Source organism: Gorilla gorilla, chromosome 11 (assembly GCF_029281585.2).
Source record: "Gorilla gorilla gorilla isolate KB3781 chromosome 11, NHGRI_mGorGor1-v2.1_pri, whole genome shotgun sequence".
NCBI lineage: Eukaryota > Metazoa > Chordata > Mammalia > Primates > Hominidae > Gorilla > Gorilla gorilla.
The window spans coordinates 103,952,437-103,978,363 of record NC_073235.2 but is presented as its reverse complement, the minus strand read 5'-3'; the positions used below and the strand labels follow the sequence as shown (position 1 = coordinate 103,978,363).

Here is a 25,927-nt window from a genome sequence, read left to right as displayed (position 1 = left end):
TGTTTTCTGCTGGGCGTGGTGGCTCACACCTGTAATCCCAGCACTTTGGGAGGCCAAGGTCAGCAGATCACTTGAGGTCAGGAGTTCAAGACCAACCTGACCAACATGGCAAAACCCGATCTCTACTAAAAATATAAAAATTAGCTGGCCGTGGTGGTGTGCACCTGTAGTCGCACCTACTCAGGAAGCTGAGGCTAAAGAATCGTTTGAGCCCAGGAGGAGGAGGCTGCAGTGAGCCAAGATAATGCCATTGCACTCCAGCCTGAGTGACAGAGTGAGACTCCATCTTGAAAAAAATATATATATATATTTTCTTTAGCATTGACCTTGGACAGTCTGGTGGCTATATACCTTGGTGATGCTCATTTTGTATAGTATCTCGCAGGTGTTCTCTGGATTTCTTGTATCTGGATGTCTACCTCTAGCAAGATTAAGGAAACTTTCTTGAATTATTCCCTCAAATATGTTTTCCAGGTTGTTCACTTTTTTCCTTCTCAGGAATGCCAGTAATTCATAGGTTTGGTTGTTTTGCATAATCCCATATTTCTCAAAGCCTTTGTTCACCTTTAAAAATTATTTTTTCCTTATTTTTGTGTAACTGAGTTAGCTCAAAAGATCAGTCTTCAAGCTCTGAAATTCTTTCTTCTGCTCGGTCCAGACTATTGATAAAGCTTTCAATTGTATTTTGAAATTCCCTGAGTGAGTTTTTCAACTTCAGAAGCTCTGATTGATTTCTTTATAAGATGTTTATCTCTTGCTTCATTTCCTGGATTGCTTTAGAAGTTTTGTGTTGTTGATTTTTAACCTTGACTTGGATCTCATTGATCTTCCTTGTAATCCATGCTTTGAATTATGTATCCGTTCTTTCTGAGTTTCTATTTTGGCTATAGACCATTGCTGGAGAGCAAGTTTGATCCTTTGGTGATGTCACTATATTGAGATTTTTCATGGTGCCAGAATTCTCGCACTGATTCCTTCTCATCTGGAGATGCTGGCATTTTAATTTTATAGTATTTTCATATGGGTAGGATTATTTATTTTTCCTTCTTTCCCTATGATATTATTGCTTTTTTTTTCTTTCCCTTTCCCTTTTCCCCCCTCTCTAGGGAGTGTGACTATAAAGAATGCTGGGTAGGGTCTTTTGGCTTTGCTTCTATAACCCTATTCACTTCTGTCAGCAGGTTTTATACTGGGCTGTGCAGTTCAACCTACAAACCAGTAGATGGTGCTAATAGGTAAGAGCCTGCTATGGCCAATGTGACTGAGTATATACTTGATCCTTGTTTATGGGGAAAAGCTCTGTTACCTCAGGCAATGAGCTGATTCATGGGGTGCATAGTGGTCTGAGCTCCCTGCTCAGACACAGGGAGGTAGGGGCCAAAATGAGCAGAGCTGGACTAGGCAGGTCCAACTACAGGTCCCCTGATGGCAGGTACAAGTACCAGCACTGAGGGAGAATGCAGTGGGTAGCCACTACCAAGCACCCAGAGATGCTTGGGAAATTTCCTCGACCCCAAGTTCCCTGCAAAGGGATGGGGGCGGCTTAAACTAATCCAGTAGAGTGACTGCTCCAGATGCCTGGAGCTCTGTCTAGGCGTGGAGCCCCACTGCACCAGGATCTATGCACAGGAAGGGTGAGGTGCTCAGGCTGCTGTTCCAGGCGAGCGAGTGCTCTGAATGCCTGGAGATATGCCTGAGCATGGAGGAGAGAGGGCCCCCCATACCAAGACCTCTGCGCAGGAGGGTTTGGGTGACTCAGACTGCTGATCAAGGAAAATGGGTGCCCCGAATGCCTGATGATCTGCCTGGTCATGGAGCAGAGAGGGCCTTGCTGCACCATGATCTATGTCTTGGAATGGGGAGGGGCAGCGGCTCAGGCTGCTGAACCAGATGAGCAAGTGCCCCTAATGCCGGGGTGCAAAATGGAGAGGGCTTTCCCACACCCAGATCTCTGCACAGGAAAGGTAGGGCACTCAGGCTGCTAGTCCATGTGAGCAGGTGCTCCAAATGCCTGGAGATCTGCCTAGAGGTGGAGTGGAGAGGGCACCCTTGCACCACAATCTATACACAGGAAAGGTAGAACAACTCAGGCTGCTGATCCAAGGAAGGGGGTGCTCCAGATATCTGGAGATCTGCCTGGGTGTGGAGCAGAGAGAGCCACACTGTACCACAATCTATGTCCGTGAAGGGTGAGGCAGCTCAGGCTGCTGGTCCAGACAAGCAAGTGCTCCAAATGCCTGGATTTCTGCCTGAGGGTGGAGCAGAGGGCTCTGCTGCACCACAGTCTTAGGGGAGCAGGCTGGGTCACCCTGCAATGACATATGCAGACTAGTTCCAGGTTACCAAGCTAGCCCTGGCTGCAAGTCTCATCACACAGGAGAAACTGCAGCTGTAGCAGCTCTCCTCCCACCTCAGGCCTGCAAAGGGGGAGAGCACAATCCCTGCACCTACTACTGAGGCTCTTTGCACAGTTCTGGCTATGGAGACTCCTACCTTAAGCCAGAGCAGGTGCTCCAGTTGCTGACCCAAGACTAAAATGCCTGTGTGGCCACACTGCTAGGTCACCAAAGAATGCCTGGATTAAAAATGGCACCCTGCTTTCAGTCCTGAGTCTGGGAAAATGTTTGCAGCTTTTCTCTGTGTCTTTTCCTCACAGTGTTTCCAAGCCGCTTCCCCAAGTTAGCTCCAGAGCTTGTGAGAAACAAAGTGCTCTCCCTCAGCCTGGGTTGCCTGGATCCCAAGTGGAAAGGTGAGTCATAGAGGGAGGCCGTCTGCCTCTCCCATGTACTAGGGCTTCACTCATTTTTATCAGCTGCATGCCATCACTGGGGCTGTTTGTCCACATTCTCCTCCCTGGCATCTGGGGTGTCCTTCACAATTCTAGTGGATTCCCATTTTCCTTTTTGGATAAAAACCCACAGAGATGATCTTTACACACTATCTTGCTATTTCCAAGGAGCCAAGGCACACTGAAAGACTCTAATCTGCCATCTTGGAAAAAAAAAAAGAAACTTTTTTTAAAAAAACTCAGTATCCATTTAGAATTATGACCATCTTGTGAGAAATGAAGCTTGAGACTCTACTTTGATATCAAATTTAGTGCTATTCTCATCATCTTTAATTGTGTTTTCTTTCACAAATGACTACTAGTGGATGTGTTTAAATCCAAAAAACCTTCTGATGAGGTTTAAGATTTGGTGCTTTAAGCATCCTGTTGACTTCCATTGTTAGTTTCACTATATTAAATTTGAGTTAGGCTAATAGTAAGTTTTATTTTTCTGTTTTTCATTAGTTTTTATGAGTTAAGGGCCAAAATGCCACAAAATTTTCAAATGAGCAAATGTTACTGTGCAAATTCAGAAAAGATGCTGAAATACAACTGTTGGCTGGCAGGTCATGGTGCCAGCAATAGCATGAAGTGTTTTGTTCTTTAGTTTAAGAAGTTATGAAGAAAGCACCCCAAAGGTGTTATGAGATGATGAAAAATACAGAAAACCCAAATATATAAAAATCAAAGTATTGTTTCACAAAATTTGATTGTCTTGCCTTCTCAGAAAAATCACTAAGTTGTTCAAAAGCAAGATTTTCACATCACATTCAAACATTATGATAGGCCAGAAAATGCTATGGAGTATTTTAATTTCATATAATTCACTACCACTTCTATGGCTGTTTTTACCATCTCTCAAACAATCTCTAGATCTATCCAGTAATATGAAGAGTCGGTACCAGGCTTCATGTTCCATCTAGATCTACATATATATAAATGTAAGGGTACTCAGGATGCATATTGCACAATATTCTTCAGCCACCATATGTAGCTCTTGCAAATACCATTCCTGTATGCGAATACCTGTGGAATTGCAAATTAAGGCATTAAAAGAAGCAAAAAATGGGTGCTCAGCACCACTGGAAAATATATTTCATTATGCACAAATCTTGCATTCATGCTATCTGAGAGGTTTTGACAGGTTACCTTTCCTCTTACCTTACTGCTGCTGCCCCAGTCTTTCCTGCACTCCAAAGCAGTGTCTGTGTCTGATCTCAGCAGCAGCATCACCCACAAACCTTTATAGTATTTGGGCACAGTCATCTTTTGTTTTGAAGGTAAAGGGTAAAAGATGTGGTGAAGCATTCCCTGAGACCTGAATGTGGTTAATGATGAGAGTGAATCTTTAGGGTTATGGTTCCTACTGTTTCAGAGCTGAGCTCCAGATCAAGGGCCCGTGTGTTTTTGTTTTTGTTTTCTTTCTCTTCTGAGATGGAGTCTTGCTCTATCATCCAAGCTTGAATGCAGTGGCACGATCTTGGCTCACTGCAACCTCCGCCTCCTGGGTTTGAACAATTCTTCCACCTCAACCTCCCGAGTAGCTGGGACTACAAGCATGCACCACCACACCCAGCTAATTTTTTTATTTTCAGTAGAGACAGGGTTTCACCATGTTGACCAGGCTGTTCTTAAACTCCTGACCCCAGTTGATCCACCCACCTTGGCCTCTCAAAGTGCTGGAATTACAGGCATGAGCCACTGCACCCAGCCCGGGCCCACGTGTTCTTGAACAAATGTAGGTTTCTGTGTGTGCCTGTCCTATGCAGAGCCCTCTAAAGCCCAGGGCTCAGAACAGTGGCCCCTCTTTCTAGGTGCAAGGGTAGCACTGCAGGCTTTCACAGGATTCCTGTGGCTGCCTGGTCGGGGCTATTCAGGATGATCCATGGGAGTTAGCATAGCCCCACTCTAAAGTCAGATGTTGAAAGCCAAAGATCAAAGAGAGCTGAGCAAGTGAGCAAGTTGGAGATAATTACAAGCTTCTTAAGAGAACACTGTCTTTTCCACACTGGGAGTGTTCTCATAGAGCCACAGATAGCGCTCCACAGATGGAAAGCCTCCGAATGCTCCCAGCTGACCATGTTTGCCACTTCGTGAATGCTGCAGCATCACACAAGAGGATATCTATTTCCCCAAGCCCTGTGCAGACCAATTTTGATAATATTGCTGTCTGAATTAAGTTGCAGTTTCTCTCATTCATTTTTCAACTTATACTTTGTTTTACTCTTGGTGGCCTCCTCCACCTCTGTTCCAAATAGTAAGACACTTTGCTTTAGGGGAAGTTACTGAGAATGCCAGCACTTCCCCAATTTCATCCAAGAGAAGAGCACTTAACACTTAGCCCCTAAACACCTTCATTTCCTTCTCCTCTGCTGTTTTGGAACTGGCGAAGCTTTACTCATGTCCAAAAAGGTGAAAGGAGAATGGGGAGACCCAAAGTAGTAGTAATTAGTGCTGAGCCTTTGCCAAGTCGAGTGGCTGGGGTATTCCCTCAGCACTTACTTCCTCTGTATCTCTGTTTTTAGGCATGCTTCACTCAAGACCCAAATCCTGCTGCTTTTTTTTTAATCATAAGAAAGGATTTAAATATAAAATTTTACACATTAAACACACTCAAAGTAAATATTCAATCTCTGGATGGAGACAGATTGTCTAGATGACTAATAGAGTCTATCAATTCTTCTCTAAGTTATTTCCCTCCTTTTAATCTTTGAAAGTCTCTCTTCATCTAGCCTGTTCATGGCGCTCAGAGTTGAAGCAGCCATAGTGCAACCAAGAGGCTTCCCTCCATCAACACACTGAGGCTGGCATAACAGAGAGATGGAAAGAGCCCAGTTCTCCAAGGACATTGCTGAATCTTTGCACCAACTCTGATAGCACTGCCTCCAGACTCTATTTCATGAGGTTAATAAACCTCTTTGATGTAAGCCACTTGCAATCAAGCAACAGGTCTATGCATTTTAACTACACATGGCCCACACTGAGAAATCTTGTCGTAAATACTGGTGTCCTCAGAGCTCTGTTCAGACCCTCTTCTCTCCTTACACAATACTCTCTCTATATGTGATCTCACTCGCTCCCTTGGCTTGGAATATTATCCACTCTGAAGACTCCTAAATCTGCTTCTAGGCCAGAATCTTCTTCTGAACTTCTAAAATATGTAAGAAACTCTAACAGACGTCACCACTTGTCTATTAGTCTCCTTGCACCTCAACATATCCAAAACTGAACTAATAATCTGCTCCCTAGAATCTGTTTATCCCCCACACTTTCCTATCTCAATAAATGGCACCACGGTCAACTCAATTGCTCGAGCTGGAAAGCCAGGAATCATCACCTTCTCCTTTTCCCTCATCCCAGCATCCAGTCAGTCACCAAGTCCTATCATGTCTTCTCTCCATCCCCACTGCTGCTCCTCAGTCAGGGCCATCGTTAGGTCCAATGACGACCACTGCCACAGACTTTTACTTGGTTTTCCTGGCCCTTCCAATTGCTTCCCTATATTGCAGTCAGAATGATCTTTCTGATATGTAGATCTAGTCAGATCTCTTCTCTGTTTAACACTGCTGCCTGACTCACTGGACTAGAAGAGTAACTCCTGCTATGAACTCCCACTGCTTCTGGCGAGTCTCAATATGAGTCATTGTGGCTGCATGGTGACTCACACCTGTAATCCCAGCACTTTGGGAGGCTGAAGCAGGAGGATCGCTTGAACTCAGGAGTACAAGACCAGCCTGGACAACATAGCAAGGTCTCATGTATACTAAAAGTCAAAAAAATTAGCTGGGCATGGTGCTGTGCACCTGTAGTCCCATCTACTTGGGAGTCTGAGGCAGAAGGATCGCTTGAGTCCAGGAGGTCAAGGCTGCAGTGAGCTATGCATGCAGCCTGCACTGCCACTGCCACTGCACTGCAGCCTGGGTAACAGAGTGAGCTACTGTCTCAAAGGAAAAAAAAATTAATTATGCTTTTATTGAGCTTTTTTATTGTCTGTTTTCTCATCGGTCTCTAAGTTGTATTGAGTATAAGAACTGAGGTATATCCCCACACCTAGCAATAGTGCCTGGCACACAGTAGACAACAAATGTGAAGTTGAGTGAATAGATGAATTTATAACAGTATTTTGTAAGCTAGGGGTTGTGACCCACCAGGATCATGAAATCAATCTAGTGGATTATAATCAGCTTTAATTTAAAGAAGAAAAAGAAATAGAAGAGAATAGCAAATAATAAGAGTATTATTTGATGAAATTTTTTATTACAAAATTTGTAAAATATATTTCTTATAATGAGTGGCAGTAAAACTAAAATGAAAGCCACTGGGTTGTAATAAGCAAGTACTTTTTTCTATAGTAAGAAAAAGCAGCTTTATTAAAAAAAAAAAATCGGAAAACCTTGTGACTGAAAAAGATTCCTGCCTTGGGGGATTTTTACTTTCACAGATTTCAAAGCCTTAAACTCAAGGGAAAAAAGTGTCTAGAGTTTTAGGTTTCTGTGAGTAGATCACAGAGGAATTAAAAATCCATCACAGATCCTGCCTGGTAACTATTGCCATAGACCAATGAAGCCTAAAAGTGCTGTTGAATTCTATTTCCTCTGAAGATATATCTTAAACTTTTTTGTCCCATGACTGATGACAAAAGTGGAAATCCAGTGTTAAAAGTATGAATTCTTTGCTGTTGAGGGTGGTCACTGATTTGCGTCTTGGAGAATTTAATTGGCTGTTTCTCCCAACCTTCTCTCTTGAAGAAAAGAGCCCTGAGCCAATGAGGAGCTACTGTTCTGTGTCCATAGCAACAAAATAAACAAACTTTGGCCTGCCATCTCCCAAGGGCAAACCTCACAACTCAGGCCCAAGTCACAGGAATCTGAATGGTGGGGTGACCTTCTCCTCTAGTTTAATTTCATTGCAATACTGAGAAACTTCAACTGTTTTGTCTTTAGAAGGGAAATTCATGTTTGTGCCAGGCCAGCCTTTGTAAAAGCCTTTGACTGGATTCACTAGAAGTCTGTCTTCCCGCAGTGCATATACTGTGAATTTTCTGCTTCGGCATTTCAACCACTTGGAATGGCCACTAAAGTCTTGAGTTCTGGAACCTCTGGATTTGATCTAAAGTAAACTCTGATTCTGTGTTGATGGGGAACCATTTCTCTCTAACATGGTGGTTTCTTTAAGATGTTTGACTTGGGCCACATGAGAATAACAGATCTTTGGGCAGTCCAAGGTAAGCTCTTTGGAAAAGATGTTTTATATTATTTTTTCTACTGATTATTAATACTAACCAGTAACTTCTCTGAAGCCTCTGCCGGCTCACTGGTGACTATTGTTAGGGCAAGCCTCAGGTAAAATCATCAGGTAGAAGTGCAGGAAAGGAAAAAATGGGGGAGAAAAAATCCTTACACACACTCACACACCCCTCTATAATTAGAGCTATATGATGTCAAGCCACTGTAAATGCAGATCTATCTGTGATGACATGGAAATATCTACTAGATATCCTGTTACATAAAAAGAACAAGATGCAGCATTGTGTGCAAAGTATGCTCTCATTTATGCAAATAATTTAAAAAATCTATTATGCTTCTCTACAGGTTAAGTTCTATATGCAAAACATTTAAGGTTATATGCACTCACAACATTTCTGAAAGGATGCCCCAAAAATCTGTTAGAAGTAGTTCCCACTTAAGAAGCTATGAGAAGTCAAGGGCTGATTTTAGTTACTGAAATATTAAAATACTGCCATATAGGCAGGGCACGGTAGCTCACACCTGTAATCCCAGCACTTTGGGAGGCTGAGATGGGTGGATCACCTGAAGTCAGGAGTTTGAGACCAGCCTGGCCAATATGGTGAAACCCCATCATTACAAAATTACAAAAATTAGCCAGGCATGGTGGCGGGTGCCTGTAATTCCAGCTACTGGGGAAGCTGAGGCAGGAGAATCGCTTGAACCTCGGAGGTAGAGGTTGCAGTGAGCCAAGACCACACCATTGCACTCCAGCCTAGGCAACAAGAGCAAAACTCCATCTCAAAACAATAATAATAATAAATAAAATACTGTCATATTGATTGGTAGATGACCATTGTCCAAGCCCCTTGCATGTCCTCCTTGCCACCTTGGTTGTCCCAACTCCTCCCCTGGCACCCCCAGACCACCTCATGATTCAGCAACTAAGGGGTTAATGCCTGGCATGGAGGTGGGAGTGAGATCTCCCAGGACCCTGTTCCAACCCTGGTTGATTATTCAATAGCCTTGTCTTACTGGTTGTTAAATATTTTGAGTATCACTCCCATGGGTGTTCAAAGAGAAAGGCCTTTATTTTTATTTTATTTATTTATTTAGTTTTTAGAGACAGGGTCTTGTACTGTCACCCAGGCTGAAATGCAGTGGTGTGGTCCTAGCTCACTGCAACCTCAAACTCCTGGCCTCAAGTGATCCTCCCGCACCACCTGCCAAGTAGCTGGGACTACAGGCACACTCCACCATACTAGGCTATTTTTAAAATTTTTTGTAGATACAGAGTCTCGATATGTTTCCCAGGCTGGTCTCAAACTCCTAGCCTCAAGCGACTCTCCCACCTCAGTCTCTCAAAGTGTTGGGATTACAGACATGTGCCACCACACCTGTGAGGCCTTCTTTTTTTTTTTTCTTAAGAGCAAAAGAATATATACCAAGACATTGTTTATCATGGGAAAGAGGAAAAGGAAACAACCACACATTCATCAGAGATCATTGAAAATCTATGTAAAACTCCACTGAGTGATTGTATCACCCATACAATTTACCTCTGCTTTCTGGCTTTTGAATGCAAATGTTTAATGTTATTTATAATATGGTAATGACGATTACAACATTTTGGCAGTTTCATCTGTGAATCTCTTTTCTCTTTGTTTTTGTTTTTTGTTTTATTCATTTATTTATTGAGACAGAGTCTTGTTCTGTCATCCAGGCTGGAGTGCAGTGGTGAGATCTCGGCTCACTGCAACCTCCACCTCCCAGGTTCAAGTGATTCTCCTGCCTTAGCCTCCCGAGTAGCTGGGATTACAGGTGTGTGCCACCATGCCCGGCTAATTTTTGTGTTTTTAGTAGAGACGGGGTTTCGCCCTGTTGGCTAGGCTGGTCTCAAACTCCTGCGTCAAGTGATCCTCTCGCCTTGACCTCCCAAAGTGCTGGAATTACAGGCATCAGCCACCACACCATCTTTTTCTCTTTGTTGAGCTAGCCCCAACCACCATGATGAGCTGATTACAACCACTAAGTTTACTAGTCAGGTAAGAAATATTCATCAAATGCCCATTGTGGACAAGCCACTTTGCAAGGCTTAGTGGAGGTGTTGAGGCACAGAGAGCACTCCATAGTGGAGTCCTGGCCTTCAAGAAGAGAGAAGGCAGTTGCTAGAAGTGGGCCTGCCTTAGCCTCTCACTTCCTGCCCCATGGACTCCTGCTAAATCTCCCAAGTTTAGGGTTGGCTCCTTTTGTACAGGAAGCAGATACAAGGTTCTAAGCAGAAGCAGTTTCTTTTTTGCTACTGTTGTAGCCTTCTTTCAGACTCTCACCTGAATTCCGGCCCCTTGTAGCATCATCTTCCCACCTGGGCACTGGATCCCATCTGCTTCTCTGACCTCATCTCCTTGACTTGGCCCTAACAGGCCCCCAAACCCAGTGGAGTATGGACAGTTATAAATGGCGGCCCTGTCACCTGCTCTTCAGGCCTTTGCTGTTTAGCCAGTCTCCTGGACTCCTTTCTAGCCCTGGACTCCTTTCTAGCCCTGACCTCTATTGCAGAAGACTCCCTAGTCCCAGGCCTCTGGCCCAGCCAACCCCTGCACATGCTGCCTTTCTTCCAAGGCCAGGTCTCTTGCCTTCGCTCCACTGCTCACTTAGCTCTCTTTCTGCCGACTCCTCTGTTGACTGCAAGCTCCCTGAGGGCAAGGTCCAACGAGCATCTAGCACAGGACTCACAGCACGAGCCTCTAAAGATTTGTACTGTTAAAGCAGCAGTTACAAGTGAGTGAGTTTTAGTATCCTCATATGTAAAACAGATTCAACCTTAAGGTCCTCTGTAGCTCTTAAGGTCATTAGACACCATCAGTGGGTTTCTCAAGCATCAGTCGTGTTGGAGAAAAAGGTTGATTTCATTTTTTCAGCAGGTTCTTAAGCAAATGTATTCCAGTGTAATATTGAAAACTAATCATAGACTTAGACATTTGAGTTAAATCTGCTATCACTTTAATGCTTCTGTTAGGCCATTGATTCTTATAACATTTTTGGCATTTGTTTTTATTACTGATGAAATATCCACTGACATGGCTGGGCACAGTGGCTCATGCCTGTAATCCCAGCACTTTGGGAGGCCAAGGCAGGAGAATCACTTGAGGCCAGGAGTGCAAGATCAGCCTGATCAACATGGCGAAACCCAGTCTCTAGTAAGAATACAAAACTTAGCCAGGCATAGTGGTGGGCACTTGTAGGAGGCTGGAGGCCTACACCTACAGGAGGCTGAGGCGGGAGAATCGCTTGAACCCAGGAAGCAGATGTTGTAGTGAGCCAAGATTGTGCCACTGCACTCCAGCCTGGGTGACAGAGTGAGACTCTGAAAAGAAAAAAGAAAAGAAAAGAAGAAAAGAGAAAAGAAATATCCACTGACATCATTTAAAAATCAACTAATGTTAAAAATTCATTAAGGAAAAGTCTCAATTTCTGCCCCATCCCCTGACCTGTCAGTTCTACTTCTCAGTGTGCTCCTAGAGGCAATTATTTTCAACTCTGCTATCTATTTCTTTGGAATTTTATTTACCTCATACTTCCAAATAATTTGTCTGTGCTCCGTATGTTAATTTTTCTTTCTGGTACAGCAGATGAGGATTTGGCTCTTATACATCCCCATTCCACTCATTCTTCCCATGTAGTCACAGTTCACTTTTTGGCTAAGTCACTGTTAAGTATTTACATTTGATACATATGAGTGTGTGCCATACTATGATTATGTTTACTTTCTCGTTCAATATTTTTTAACCTGGAGTAATTGCACATTTTATTTTCTTAGGTTTCTATGTTTCTATTGCCAATCCCTCACCCACACTCCCAAATGCTCTGGTTCTGGTTGCTCTGTAACAAAGTTACCACAAATGTAGTGGCTCAAACAACAATCTTACAATTCTGAAATCAAAGTCCAAAATGAGCCTCACTGAGCTAAAATCAAGAGGTCGGCAGAGCTGCATTCCTTCCAGAGGCTCCAGGGGGAATTCGTTTCCTTGCCTTTTCCAGCTTCTAGATGCTGCCCCGATTCCTTGGCTCCTGGACCTTTTCCTCAATCACTCCTACTTCTTTCTCCATTATCACATCTTCTCTGACTGATAATTCAGGTTAATCTTTCTATCTCAAGATCTTTCATTTAATCACAGCTGCTTTTGCCATGTAAGGTAACATAGTCACACTTTCCAGGGATTAGGACATGCGGTATAGGGAAAGGGACAGTATTCATCCTACCATGTGCTCCTACACATCTACCAGCTGCCTGTCAATATCATCAGGTAATCTACCAGTTCCAAGTCCTGCACCCTCTGGGACCTCTGATGTGTGAATTGGCTCCATCTTGTTCATACCCTGTCTTTGCAGGCACATAGGCTGTAGTGAGCTATGGAGAGAGCCCTAGTTACTATGCCAAACATGTACGGACATCCCTTGTGCAATCTTGTCTCCTCTCCCATTTTCTTGCTCTTGTGGAACTAAATCTCTTTTAATGCTGTACTCTAATTCTAGTTGGATTCTGGAAAAGAAAGAAGATAAGCCAGTGTGGTCAAGCCACCATGTTTATCTGATAGTTTTCTTTCATCAAGATTCTCATAATAGGGGTTTTGTTTTTATGGAGCCAGGGAAGGAGTTTCCACTCTGTAATTCAAGAAGGTGACCAGGAATGAGAAACGAGGAGATTCATTTGCACTGTAGCTCAAGCAGCAGAACTAATTTTCCAGGAAGTTCTGTGCAGAACTTGCTGTGGGAATTTCTCTTCCCTTCAGTGAGAACTGGTGTGGCCTGCTGGAAAGGAAGGAGCTTGGGAGTCAAAGAGATTTGTGTTTGTTTCCAGCTCTGCAACTTGCTGCCGCTGTGACTTCTCTGAGTCTCAGTAGCTTCATCTATAGTATCAGCATAACAATAATTGAGCAGTTTTACCTGGCTCACAGCAAGGAGTTGGCTATGGCAAATTTTATTTTATTTTAATTATTTTGTTTTATTTTTATTTTTATCTTATTTTATTTTTTGAGAGGAAGTCTCACTCTCCACCCAGGCTGGAGTGCAGTGGCACAATCTCAGCTCACTGCAACCTCTGCCTCCCAGGTTCAAGCAATCCTCCCACCTCAGCCTCCTGAGTAGCTGGGACTATAGGTGTGTGCCACCATGCCCAGCTAATTTTTGTATTTTCAGTAGAGACGGGGTTTCACCATGTTGGCCAGGCTGGTCTCAAACTCCTGACCTCAAGTGATCCATCCACCTCGGCCTCTCAAAGTGCTGGGATTACAGGCATGAGCCACCATGCCCAGCCAGTTATGGCAAAGTTTAAATTGCTTTCAAGTCAAGTCTACTGAGTAGAAAGGGATGAGCTGTTAACCTATAGTCAAGACCCTGCACCAGATCAACAGCTTCTGGAATCTACCATTGTTCTTTGGGTCCTCCCTGGGTTCTTCCCAATTCGTCTGTATTTTTGCTTTGATTCTAAATGGTTTAACCTTCTGCTGTTGTTTTTCAATTTCAGCAAGAGCCTCCTGATCTAGCAGGCAAGACTCCCCCTGACCTTTGGCCATGTACCCCAACCGTCTCATCTATTGCACCTGCTGGGACCCCTGGAACTTGGGACCACGGAAGCTAATCAAGACCCCTCAACTACCACGCAAGAACTCCACAGGGAGTTCCAAGTAAGAATTATCTGGGATGGGGTAGGCACAGGGACCTTGGGATCCATTTGTAGCCTCATTTCTTTCACAAGATTTCTAAAACAGCAAGTGTGGCAGGAAAATCCCAGGTGGGCCAGAAAGCCTCGCTTTCCCCAGCTTCCCTGCCAGCTGGTTGGCTGCACCCTCATCTTGCCAGCCCTGCCTGGGGTTTGTGCCATTTTAAATGAGGAAGTCTCAGTGTTGGTGCAACGGCAAAGTGCAGCTTCCAACCAAAGGGCCCTGATGGCAGCTGCCACCTTCAGGTGGGATAAAGAGCTTTGGGAATCAGGGGAAAAACTCTTCCTGGGACAGTGAACAAGTGCCAGGGCCTTGGGCCTGAGTTTTAAAGGCCTCAGATTTTAAAGATTCCAGCTGTCAGATCATGCATTCCAATTCTGGGTCACTATAGGGATGTACTTAATCTGGGAGTGTTAAAAAGGGTTTCTGAATGTCCAATGTTCTTGTTTTAGTTATTTGTTTTTCACTTTCAGGCTAACTCCTCTTCTACCAGCTCCAAAAAATCACAATTACCTCCAACCAACAAAACCTGTTGTTTCCCCAAAGTGAGTATTGTTTTATTTTGTTTTTTGTTTTGTTTTGTTTTGTTTTTGAGATGGAGTCTCACTCTGTTGCCCACGCTAGAGTGCAGTGGTGTAACCTTGGCTCACTGCAACCTCTGCCTCCTGGTCGCAAGCGATTCTCCTGCCTCAGCCTCTCGAGTAGCTGGGAATACAGGTGTGCACGCCACCATGCCCGGCTACTTTTTTGTATTTTAGTAGAGATGGGGTTTCACCACATTGCCCAGGGTGGTCTTGAACTCCTGAACTCAGGCAATCCACCTGCCTCGGCCTCCCAAAGTGTTGGGATTACAGGTGTGAGCCACTGCGCCAAGCAGTTTGTTTGTTTGAGATGGAGTCTTGCTCTGTCACCCAGGCTGGAGCGCAGTGGTGCCATCTTGGCCCGTTCCAACCTCCACCTCCCTGGTTCAAACGATTCTCCTGCCTTAGCCTCCTGAGTAGCTGGGATTACAGGCACCTATTACCATGCCCACGTAATTTTTGTATTTGTAGTAACGACGGGGTTTCACCATGTTGGCCAGGCTGGTCTGGAACTCCTGACCTTAAGTGACCAGCCCTCCTTGGCCTTCAAAGTGCTGGGATTACAGTCGTGAGCCACTGCACCTGGCCCTGAGTATTTTTATGTCCATGAGGCAGAAATGGTTTCAGGCATGTGAATAAAATAATCTCCCTCCCACCTGGCCTGACTTGAACTAATTGATGCCAGGGATGTTAGAGAATTGCCAGAATCGACCTTGATTTCTTGCAAACCTCAGATCCTACATGTAGATTTTGGGGTCCTCTGCATCCACAGCTTCCAAAGTCGTTGCATTATTTGATTCAAAGTCACTGTATCCACTGCTCTCCACAGGGGTGCCCCCAATAACTGTCTTCTGCCCTGGAGCCCAAAGCTTGATGTGTGCTATTGTCACAGAGCCTTGGCGACCCTCCCGTGCATTTAGGGTGGTGACTCACTCTTTAGCTGATTACTTTCCTGTGTCTAAGATTTTCTGTGGGTTGCATCTTGGTTTTAATCACAAATTAAAATTTTTACTCGCATTTTACAAGCTTAGAAATGTGCCTTAGTTTTAGGTCTTTGTATGAATCTTTGTATTCCATTAATTTTTTTGGAAAATATTTATTGACCACCTATTATTTATTAGGCACTGTTTCAGGTGCTGGGAAAAGAGCCAGAAACACAATAAAGTCTCCACTCTCCTGGCACTTATATTCTAGTGGGGAAGGGAGGGGAAGAGGACCATAAACTAGTTATTACATCCAAGGTTGGCAAGTGCTACATAGAAAAACAATGCAGGCAAAGCGGGTAGGGGCTGTGACGGTGGGGATACTTTATGTAGGGAGGTCAGGGCGAGTGCCTGTGTAAAGGGGACAAAAGGAGCCTCAATGATGCCTGGGGCAAGCACTCTTGGCAGAGGGACCAGCAAGTCCAAAGGCCCTGGGGTGGGAACTTGCTTGGCATGTCTGACCTCTTCCAGGAAGGCAGAAGCCAGTGTGGCATGAGCGGAGCGAGTGAGCAGGGAGTGGTGGGAGATGAGCTCAAAGAAGGTAACAAGGTGATGGGTGTGGTGGGCAGGACAGTGACCCCCTTCCAAGGACGTCTACACCCTAATACCCAGAGACTGTGAATATGTTATGTTACTTGCCAAAGAGGAATTAAGGCTGCAGATGGAATTAAGGTTGCTAATCAGCTGACCTTCAGTTGGAGAGATTATCCTGGATTATCCCAGATCCCATGTAATCACAAAGGTCCTTCTTTGTACGTGAAAGAGGAGGTCGGAGTGTCAGAGTCAGAGAAGGAGCTGTGACAACAGAAGCAGAGGTTGGAGTGATGCAATTGCTGCTGGCTTTGGAGCTGGAGGGAAAGGCCACTGTGAACGTATACACATATGTGGTATTCATTTTATATATAGCATACATAAAGATTTGAATGAAAAACAAGTTTAACTTCAACATTTGTATCTTAATGGGATACATTTCATTTTCTGGAACATTTGTTTATATAGAATGTTTCATTCTCCAATAAAGAGAGTTCCACACAGTTCCCTGAACTGAGTGTGTGTGTGCCCGTGTGTGTGTAAGGGGGTGGTGGGGGGTGTCACCTGACTCACAGAGCCTTGACTCAGGGAGAATATGTAGGGGTCCCTCTAGCTGGTTTATGCTCCTCCAAAACAGAAGTTGCCCCAACATCATAAGACAAGTCTTTTGCCTCCTTGGGCAGGACCTTTTTATGAGCACCCCCACTTTGGGGCCCTCAGGAGCCCGGCTTCAGTGAGTTCCCCAACTATCCTAGGGATCCCCTAAGAAGGTCAGGTCAGAGAGCAGAAGTCAGATGGTGGCAGCCTCAGGGTTCAGCTCCTAAGCTTTGAACTTCTCTTTGCTGTCTGGTTGCTTTCTGAGCATGTCTTTCTCTTGCAGAATGAAAATCCATTCAGCAAGGCAAGAAGAGACCAATAAATCATTTTATGTGAGTAAAGGCAGGAGAGGGTGGTGGGACTAAAATTTATTGAGTGCCTACCATGTGCAAGCATGGGCCCTTTACATTTTTATGCTTACCTTGTTGAATCTTCACAAAGATCCTGGGAGGAGGTGCTGTTATTATTGCACATTATGCACGGCAGGTAAGTGGAAGAACCACGACTTGAACTCAGCTCAGCTAGATTCCAGAGTGGGCATTTAATTGCCACTCTCTCCTGCCTTGCACAAGGCAAATAGAGTGTCCCAGGGAAACTGGACATGACAGCTAGTCCAGGCCAGTGAACAGCTCATGCCTAGATGCAGGAAGTGCTCTGCTGACCTAGGGAACTAACGAAAGCTGGGGAGAGGCTGCCGGGACCCCTCAGGGGAGCAGGGGCGGGAGGGCACTGGAGAAGGTGATGAGAACCAAACTCGAAGGATCTTGACGCCTGCCTGGGAGAGTGTGGGCCCGACCCTTCTGGTGTCTGGGAGCCTTTACTGGTCTGACGCAGGCACAGGACCAAGTAAGAGTTACATTTCAGAAAAAGCACCCTTTGGTGGGATGTAATCGGTACATTTTACTGTTTTCTGTGTTTATCTAGTTTCTTTTCTTTTTTTTTTGTTTTTGTTTTTTAGTTTTAGGTCTTTGTATGAATCTTTGTATTCCATTAATTTTTTTGGAAGATATTTATTGACCACCTATTATTTATTAGGCACTGTTTCAGGTGCTGGGAAAAGAGCCAGGGAAAAGAGCCATGCAGTCCTTTAATGGTTAGGGAAAAAAATATACAAGCAAAAATATAATTGCCCTCTAGGTGGAGAGGAGGATGAACTGTGGGGGAGCAAGACTGAAGGCAGAGAGGCCAGAGCCCAAGAGAAAGATGGTGGTGGCCTGGGGCCATCAGGCAGGGGTGTAGAGAGAGGAGGGTGACTCACAGAGACATGAAGGAGGTGACAACAGCAGGGATCAAGGGGCTGCAGCATGTGCTGCGCAGCTCTCAGAGCCCCAGCCTTGCCCTGGTCCAGGCCAGCAGAGGCCCTGCCCGGGTTTCTGACTTGGCGTCTAATGGGAGAAGGAGGAGGAAATGACATTTTGTTTGCAACCGTCCTAGTCATTTTCTCATATGTTGTTTTGTTTTTCCCTCACAAAAGCCCTTTGAGAAAGAGTTATTAACCCCACTTTCTGATAAGGAAACTGAGGCACAGAGATGCTGGATGGCTATTGTCTGGTGGCAGAGCCAAGATTTACTCAGGCCTCTGTGATTCCAAAACCCGAGCAGTTGCCGCATGCCCACCTCCTCTGGGCTCTGGCCACGAGGGCGAACACAAGTCGGGGGCAGGGGCATCAGTGGCTTGGTTTGGCGCAGAGCTTGAGAGGCCCCTAGGGACACCCAGGAGCCTGCTAAGCATCAGATTTGAGTCGGAGAGATGTGAGGATCAGCTATAATGGGTGAAGGGCCCAGAAGGGCTTGGGCTGTGGAGTCCCAGGTTCCTGTTTTTAAGATGTGAGTGAGGCAATAAGAGAAGATTTGGAAAAATCTCAGCACTCCAAGTCTGCCATTTTATCTTACTTTCCCTTGATGCCTAGGAAGTGATCAACGTGTCACCTGGCTATCAACTTGTTCGGAATCGGGAACAGATTTCTGTCACCTTAGGGGATGAGATGTTTGATAGGAAAAAGCGGTGGGAATCGGAGATCCCGGACAAAGGCAGATTTTCCAGGTAATGCTGTTGCACCAACATGCAGCTGCTTGGGGCTACTCCCACCGGGCTCAGCCCGGCCTCAGGGACAAGCCAAAGCCGCTATGCCCACACCCAGGCCACTGGTCCCTGCTCTGGAGGGGCCGCAAGGGCACCTCCCTCCTCGCCCCTGCTTCCTGATAATGCATCTCTCCACATCTGCCTCTCTGCTCTGATCCCATCTGTGAGCAGATTCAAGGGGCAGGATGAAGATTGGGAGTTATGTGATTGATCCCAAAGGATAGCAATTGTTCGTGGGGTGAGGAATAGATAGAATAGCCATAAATTAGTCTGAATTTGAGGCATGCAAATTAAGTAAAGTGAGGGTTTCTGGGAGGCTGGAGTGCACTTTTTTTTTTTTTTGAGACAGAGTCTCTCTCTGCCACCCAGGCTGGAGTTTAGTGGCACGATCTCAGCTCACTGCAACTTCTGCCTCCCAGGTTTAAGCGATTCTCACGCCTCAGCCTCTTGAGTAGCTAGGATTACAGGCTTGCACCATGACGCCCGGCTAATATTTATAGCTTTAGTAGGGATGGGATTTTGCCATATTAGCCAGGCTGTTCTCGAACTCCTGACCTCAGGTAATCCTCTGGCCTCAGCCTCCCAAAGTGCTGGGATTATAGGCGTGAGCCACTGCGCCCAGCCTCTTTTTCATTATGTCCAAAAATACTACTCAGCTCATGCCCCCGGGAGATGCAGTGTGGAAGGTTCTGGCCTGACTAACCCATTAGCACAGCTATCCTGTCTGTCTTCAGGCTCCACCCACTCTCTGTCCTCCAGTGCCATATCAAGTATATCTCCATGTCTTTCTTTTTTCATTAACAGATGCAGATTCATCTCTACGTCTTTTCATTCTACCCTCTAATCTCTTATTCATATCTTCTCTGATATCCTGCCCATGTTCAGGCATCATACTTCTTAACTGCACTACTGAATGGCTCTCCAAGTGCCTCTTCCCTCAGGCTTATTTTGCTGTAAGAATTATTTTTTCAACACACAAGTCTAAAAGACCAACAATAGAAAACACACACACACATACACACACACACACACACACACAATCATCTACCTATCTGCTAGTGTATTGGCAGAATTCAACCAAACCGTTAGCAGTGGTTACATCTGGGAAGGGATTCAGGTTGAGGGTGAGTCTGAAGGCCCCTCAAGTAGAATGAGGCCATGCCATGGAGTCTCCCTGATCTGACCTGGCCCAGAGGGGCCGGACCCAAGTTCTTGTCTTCCCACCCAGGGGCATTCAGCCTCTGCTTTCTTTTCCCTGCTTATCCACAGCCCTCTGCAGGAAGAGAATGGGTCATGCACCTATAGTCAAGCTAGCACCAACAGCCACCTCTTGGCCTCACAAGGAAGTTGTCACCAGTTGTGCACAATAAAACATGATAACCTGTGCTTGTTGTATTCCCTGGTAAAGTTGTGGGTGTTGTTTGTATTGAAGATTGTGTTCAAAAGATAGGGGCTCCCTATTATTCAACTTTCTCATGCCTTTTCTTTCTCTTACCCTTGAACTGTCTCCTCCTGTATCTCCTCTCTTGTTTTATGAGCCCACATTCTCTCTGTGCTCAGTTAGACATGGAAAGTGGTTGGCCAAAGAGGTCAAAGCATCTTGCATTGAGGACTTCCTCTCAGCTCCACTGCACATGGCACCACCTGCTGCCTTGTCACTCTAGCCCAACCAGACAGAGCTAAATAATTTACAGATACCATGGCAGCCTTAGACCCAGAAACACAGAAAACCATGACCTGTGCTGAAAGCCACTCTCTTAAATACCCTCTTAGTCCCATCTCTGGCCCAATCCTTGTCTGTGGTTCACAGCCAGCATCAATCCTATTGCACATCTTCTAATTTCCTAATCCTCTGAACTTCATCCTCTGTTTCAACTATCATTACCAAATCAAGGTCAAACTCTAATAAATTTCTGACATATTCTTATTTTCCTTCTATTCGGTAGGGCACCAAACCATCCTGTCCAAGTCTAGTGAGCTTACCCACAAGAGCCAGATGTGAGCCTCAGCTGCCCTATTGCCAAATGCCTTCTGTAAGACCGCCCCTATCCCTCCACCCCCACCCCATAATGATAGAGCAGGTGCAGAACATGGCCAGCTCTCCCCAGGCCAGCTCTCACCATGCCAGAGTCAGTCATGCTCAGGGGCCTGAATGGCATGGAATGGTAAGCTTTGTGGATGATAGAAGAATTACTTCTCCTACAGGACCAACATCATTTCTGACCTAGAAGAGCAAATCTCAGAGCTGACAGCAATAATTGAACAAATGAACAGAGACCACCAGTCTGCCCAGAAATTGGTGAGTGACCTTACATTAGCTAACATCTTCATGGACAAGATAAAATTAATATTTTTGGATCACCTATGTGCCAGGCAAAATGCCAAGCACTTTACTCATATGAGCCATGTTGTCCAGGTGACAGGACCCTAAAGATTGGACTGTGTCACTCAGTAGTATTTCTCTGACATCTTTATCTGTAATTCCAAGAACTCAAGTTCTTCCACAAAGCTTAACTCATTTATTTCCAGGAGCTCTCCAAGTACCTCTGTGTGTGTGCAGTGACACTGTCCTCCTCACACTAGGGTGCACTTGTTGTTTTCTGTCTGGCCTTTGTGGAGCAATTAAGTTTCAGAGCTTGTGAGGCTCTCACTAACGACACCAGCGCACTTAATGTGCAGGGCTTACTCTCTGACTGTTAAAGCTGCCCACACATCAGAATCTGCAGATGTCATTTGACACTCTTTGTGATTCCTGAGGATTTCAGTGACACCTTTTTAGCTTTTACCATCTGTTTCATCTGGTGACTTCTTCCTCACCTCAAACAGGTGTGCCTGTTGGCCTGGCCTGGAGTGAAAGCCAGTGCTGTGTTCAGAAATATCCTCCCCAGGGTTGTTGAACCCCACCCCATCTGTGAAGTTTTACTTCCCAGAAGGCAGCCTCTCACCCTCTGATATGTCCCAGATGTGTCTGAATCCTACAGTGACCCAGCTTATGACTCAGGCTGGGTCCTATCCTGAGACCACCCTCCTCCGCCTGCCAACTGTTGATTCATTACCTTATTTATCTGAAAACACTGCCAAGTTTATGGCCTCCTTCTATAGAAAGGAAAATGAAACTCAGGGAAGTTAAACAATTTGCATACAATCTCTCAACTGAACAGTGGTGGATCATTGGACAAAATGAACATTTTAAGTCATAGGCACAGATCCTGCTGAAGACATATTTAGAGACTATTTCCATGAAGGGATCCTAGACTCTGTTACTGAAAATACTGCCACTTGTGAAGATGCTATTTGTTGTGTGGCCCTGTGGAAGGGAGTAGTGTTGGCTGACGCTGGGCTGTTCTCTGTCTGTCAGAGTGGCTCTGCTGACCACTTGTTGTGTGACACAGTCCCTGGCTTCTCCCCAGTAGTCAGAGAGGTACAAGGACAAGCCCTAAACCCTTGTCCTAGCTGACAGTGGTCACCGACTGATTTGAAGTATTGATTTATCCTGAGACTCTGGCCAGAGGATCTGACATGTTAGAATGAAGTATCACCTGAAAGTGAGCAAATCCTGCCTGCTAGAATGGAACTATACTGTCAACAAGGATTAACACTAGATTTTAAGTTCCTTGAAGGCAAGATCTGAGTCTTAGTCCTCCTTGGCTCTTCCAAGCCAAGCCTTTTGTTCAATAAATGATTGCTCAATTGGATTACATATCCAAAAATCTGAAGGCCATGATGTAACAGAAATGACGGTCTAGCACAGGAGACCAGACCTACCCAAAAAAAATAGTGAGTGAAAGAGATGCACCAGCATTATGAACTGAATAAGTACAAAACAACATAGAGCAAGGCACAAATTGTTCTGTTCCCTTATTAATAATGTGCTCTCTGGCACTGCAGAGCACAGTGGAAGAGGGGTGGGAAGGGGGCTATGCCCCATGAATTGGAAGGCGGCTGTGCCCCATGAATTGGAAGGCTTTTCAGAAGGTGCAGATCAGAATGGGACAGGGTCCTCAGTCCTGTGTTGTTGATGCTGATTTTGTTTCCAGCTCTCCAGTGAAATGGATCTCCGCTGTGCTGAGATGAAACAGAACTTTGAAAACAAGAACAGGTACACTTTCTGGCATGGACCCTTGTGTGTGTTGATGGCTCTAAGGCTCCCGCATCCTTTGCAGGATTTTAGTTCACTGGGACTTCAGATAGTTCTAAATGGAGTTGGGGGATGAAGGGTAGGGGAGATGAACAAGACACGTGTCTTTGAAGAGCAGAATGGCTTGATTCAAAGCCACTAAAATAAACCACAAAGAAAGTTATTACTGCTTTTACATTTTATCATCCAATCCTTTCATTTCAATTATAATCTCCCTTTTTGTTGGTTACTGAGAAGAGTCGTTTTTGTTCTCTATGAGATTTCTGTGATAAATAACTGTTGTTCTCAGCCAAGGCTCCTCCTCCACCATCTCCTCGTTCTTCTCTTCCTCCTCCTCTTTTTCTTTGTCTCACCTCTACTCTCCCTGGCTGCTAGGTCAGCAGGGCCTCAGCAAAATAGGAAGAAAGTATGAGAGAATCAGGAGCAAAGTCAAATCAAGAGAAAATTGAAAGGAGTCCAAATACAGAGAGATAGAGAATAGAACATGGTTACCATGGTCCGGTAGGAGGAAGAAAATGAGGAGATATTGATCAAATCGTACAATGTTGCAAATATGTAGGGTGAACAAGTTTATATTTTTTACAAAGATATAATGTAAAAAATGAGAGCTATAGTTAATAATAATGTATGATATTAAGAACTGTTGCTAAATGAGTTTATAGCTGTTCTCACCACAGAGGGAAAATGGTTAACTAAGTGAAATGATGGATATGTTAATTTGTTCCACTCTAGTAAACTTTTTACTATATGTATATAGTAATCTCCACTATTATAACCATTTGTGTATATATATATATACATACATATAAACTCTACCTATATATATATGCTTGTGTAGTGTGAGTGTATATATATAGTAAAAATTATGTGTAATATATATAGTATAATGGTTACTATAGTAGAGATGCATATATATATGATTTATATATATATATGAATCTTATGACATCATGTTGTATACCTCAAATATACACATTAAAATTTATTTTTAAAGAGTTTTCTTATGTGTATGGGTGAAGATAATCCTACATCCCCTTTCAGGCTACTTGCTGCACACCAGAGCAGCCTTAGAAATCCTGGTGGAGAGATAGCACTCTTAGTTGAGTCATAGCCATTTATACATTTATTTATCTATATACTTTATCTGTTAGAGCAGTTTTAGGTTTACAGCAAAAATGAGGAGAAAGTACAGAGAGTTCCTGTGCACCTGCTCCTAATCAAATTCAATCAAATTAAACTCAAAGATGAGTACACCAAGACACATAATAATCAAACTATCAAAAATCAAAGACAAAGCAAAAATTCTGAGAGCATCAGAAGGTAAGAAACACGTCACATACAAAGGAGTGCCAATACAATTGTAATTTCTCAACAGAAACCCTGCAGGCCAGGAGTCAGTGTGATGATGTATTAAAAGTGCTGAAGGAAAAAACTGCCTACCAAGAATACCTTAGCAAAGCTGTCTTCCCCAGTTGAGGGAGAAATAGAAACTCTCCCAAACAAAAATTAAGGGAGTTCATTACCACTATGCCTGCCTTACAGAAATTGCAAAAGGAAGTTTTAAAAACGGAAACAGAAGGCTGCTAATAACATGAAACATATGAATGCACAACACTCAATGGTATAAGCAAAATAGAGCCATACTCAGAATACTTTAGGACTGTGATGATGGGATGTAAGACAATTTTATCCCAATATGAGAGTAAAAACACAAAACTATTAATAACAACTATAGCTAAAATAAATTTTCAATGATAAATCATATTATAAAATGATATCAATTCTGACATCAAAAACAAAATGTTAGGGAGGGAGTAAAACTGTTGAGTTATTGCTTGCAACTAAACTTGTTATCAGCTTGAAATAGCTTATTACAAGAACAAGATATTCTAACTAAGTGTCATGGTAACCACAAAGATAAAAATCTTTAGCAGTAGCACAACACAAAAATAGAAATGATTCAAAGCATACACTACAAAAAACATCAAACCACAAAAGAAGAGAGCAAGAGAGGAAGAAAGAATCTGCAAAACAACAAAACAAAAATTAACAAAATGGCAGTAGTAAGTTCTTACCTATTAATAATTACCTTGAATGTAAATGGATTAAATTCTCTGATTAAAAAAAATAGAATGCGTGAATGAATTTTTTAAAAACAAGAACCAACTATACACTGCCTACAAGAGACTCATGGCACTCCTCTCAGGGTCTGAGATTAAGCCCACTCAACCTGCCGCTACCACCATTGCTGGCACCTATCTGCATGCACCACCTATGGGCCTGAGGACAGGACCACCCAACTTCTCATAGCCATTGCCAATACCAGTGAGTACCACTTGGGTACTAGAGGGTTGTCCCACTATTGCTACTGCCATCAGCCACAACACACCCACTGCCAATGGGTCCGTGAACCTACCTACCTGCCCAGCCCATACCTGCCATTCCTGACACCTGAAAAAACCACTAAAAGGCCCAAGAATTGGCCTGCCTGAACCCGCTAATACTTAATGCCAGCATATGCCACCCTGGGGCCCAAAGATAGGCACACTTATAAGATTAGAATAAAACTAGAAATCAATAACAAGAAAAACTTTGGAAACTATACAAACGCATGGAAATTAAACAGCATTCTCCTGAATGACCAATAGAACAATGAAGAAATTAAGATGGAAATTAAAAAAGTTTCTTGAAACAAAAAAAAATTGAAATACAACATACCAAAGCCTGTGGGATACAGCAAAAGCAGTGCTAAGAGGGAAGTTTATAGCAATAAACACCTACATCAAAAAAGTAGAAAGATTTCAAATAAACAATCTAACAATGCACCTGAAGGAATTGGAAAACCAAGCCCAAAATTAGTAGAAGAAAAGAAGTAGTAAAAATCAGACCAGAGGTAAACGAAATAGAAACTAAAAAAAACAATACAAAGGGTCAGCAAAAAAACAGATTCTTCAAAAAGATAAACCAAATTGATAAACCACTAGCTAGACTAACCAAAAAAAGATAAGAGAAGACCCAAATAAAATCAGAAATGAAAAAAGAGACATTACAACTGATGCCACAGAAATACAAGAAATCATCAGAGACTATTATGAACAACTATAACTAACACTAACAAACTAAAAAATCTAGCAAAAATAGATAAATTCCTGAAAAGATAAAATCTAACAAGATGAATCAGGAAGAAATTGAAAATTATTCAAGACCAATAATGAGTAGCAAGGTTGAATCAGTAATAA

General features: G+C 43.8%; 1 protein-coding gene across 9 annotated transcripts in view; it reads left to right on the top strand.

Moving 5' to 3' along the window:
* Positions 1 to 1,180: 1,180 nt before the first annotated feature.
* The window catches only part of FLACC1 (flagellum associated containing coiled-coil domains 1), a 78,280-nt gene continuing 53,533 nt past the window's right edge, over positions 1,181 to 25,927 (top strand). For 2 of the 9 annotated variants that reach the window (XR_010129673.1, XM_019022111.3), the window contains exons 1-8: positions 7,710 to 8,051; positions 13,580 to 13,739; positions 14,249 to 14,320; positions 16,751 to 16,799; positions 16,909 to 16,953; positions 18,378 to 18,511; positions 20,756 to 20,849; positions 22,588 to 22,649. Coding sequence is in view for 8 of the 9 variants with exons in the window: in XM_019022111.3 (XP_018877656.2) it covers positions 13,627 to 13,739; positions 14,249 to 14,320; positions 16,751 to 16,799; positions 16,909 to 16,953; positions 18,378 to 18,511; positions 20,756 to 20,849; positions 22,588 to 22,649 (569 nt within the window). In the remaining variant the exon portion in view is untranslated. Of the gene's footprint in view, positions 1,236 to 2,656; positions 2,750 to 7,663; positions 8,052 to 13,579; positions 13,740 to 14,248; positions 14,321 to 16,750; positions 16,800 to 16,908; positions 16,954 to 18,377; positions 18,512 to 20,755; positions 20,850 to 22,587; positions 22,650 to 25,927 lie in introns of those variants that run through there. The other 7 variants (XM_019022112.3, XM_055379399.2, XM_063695091.1 and 4 more) reach the window with 7 other exon arrangements.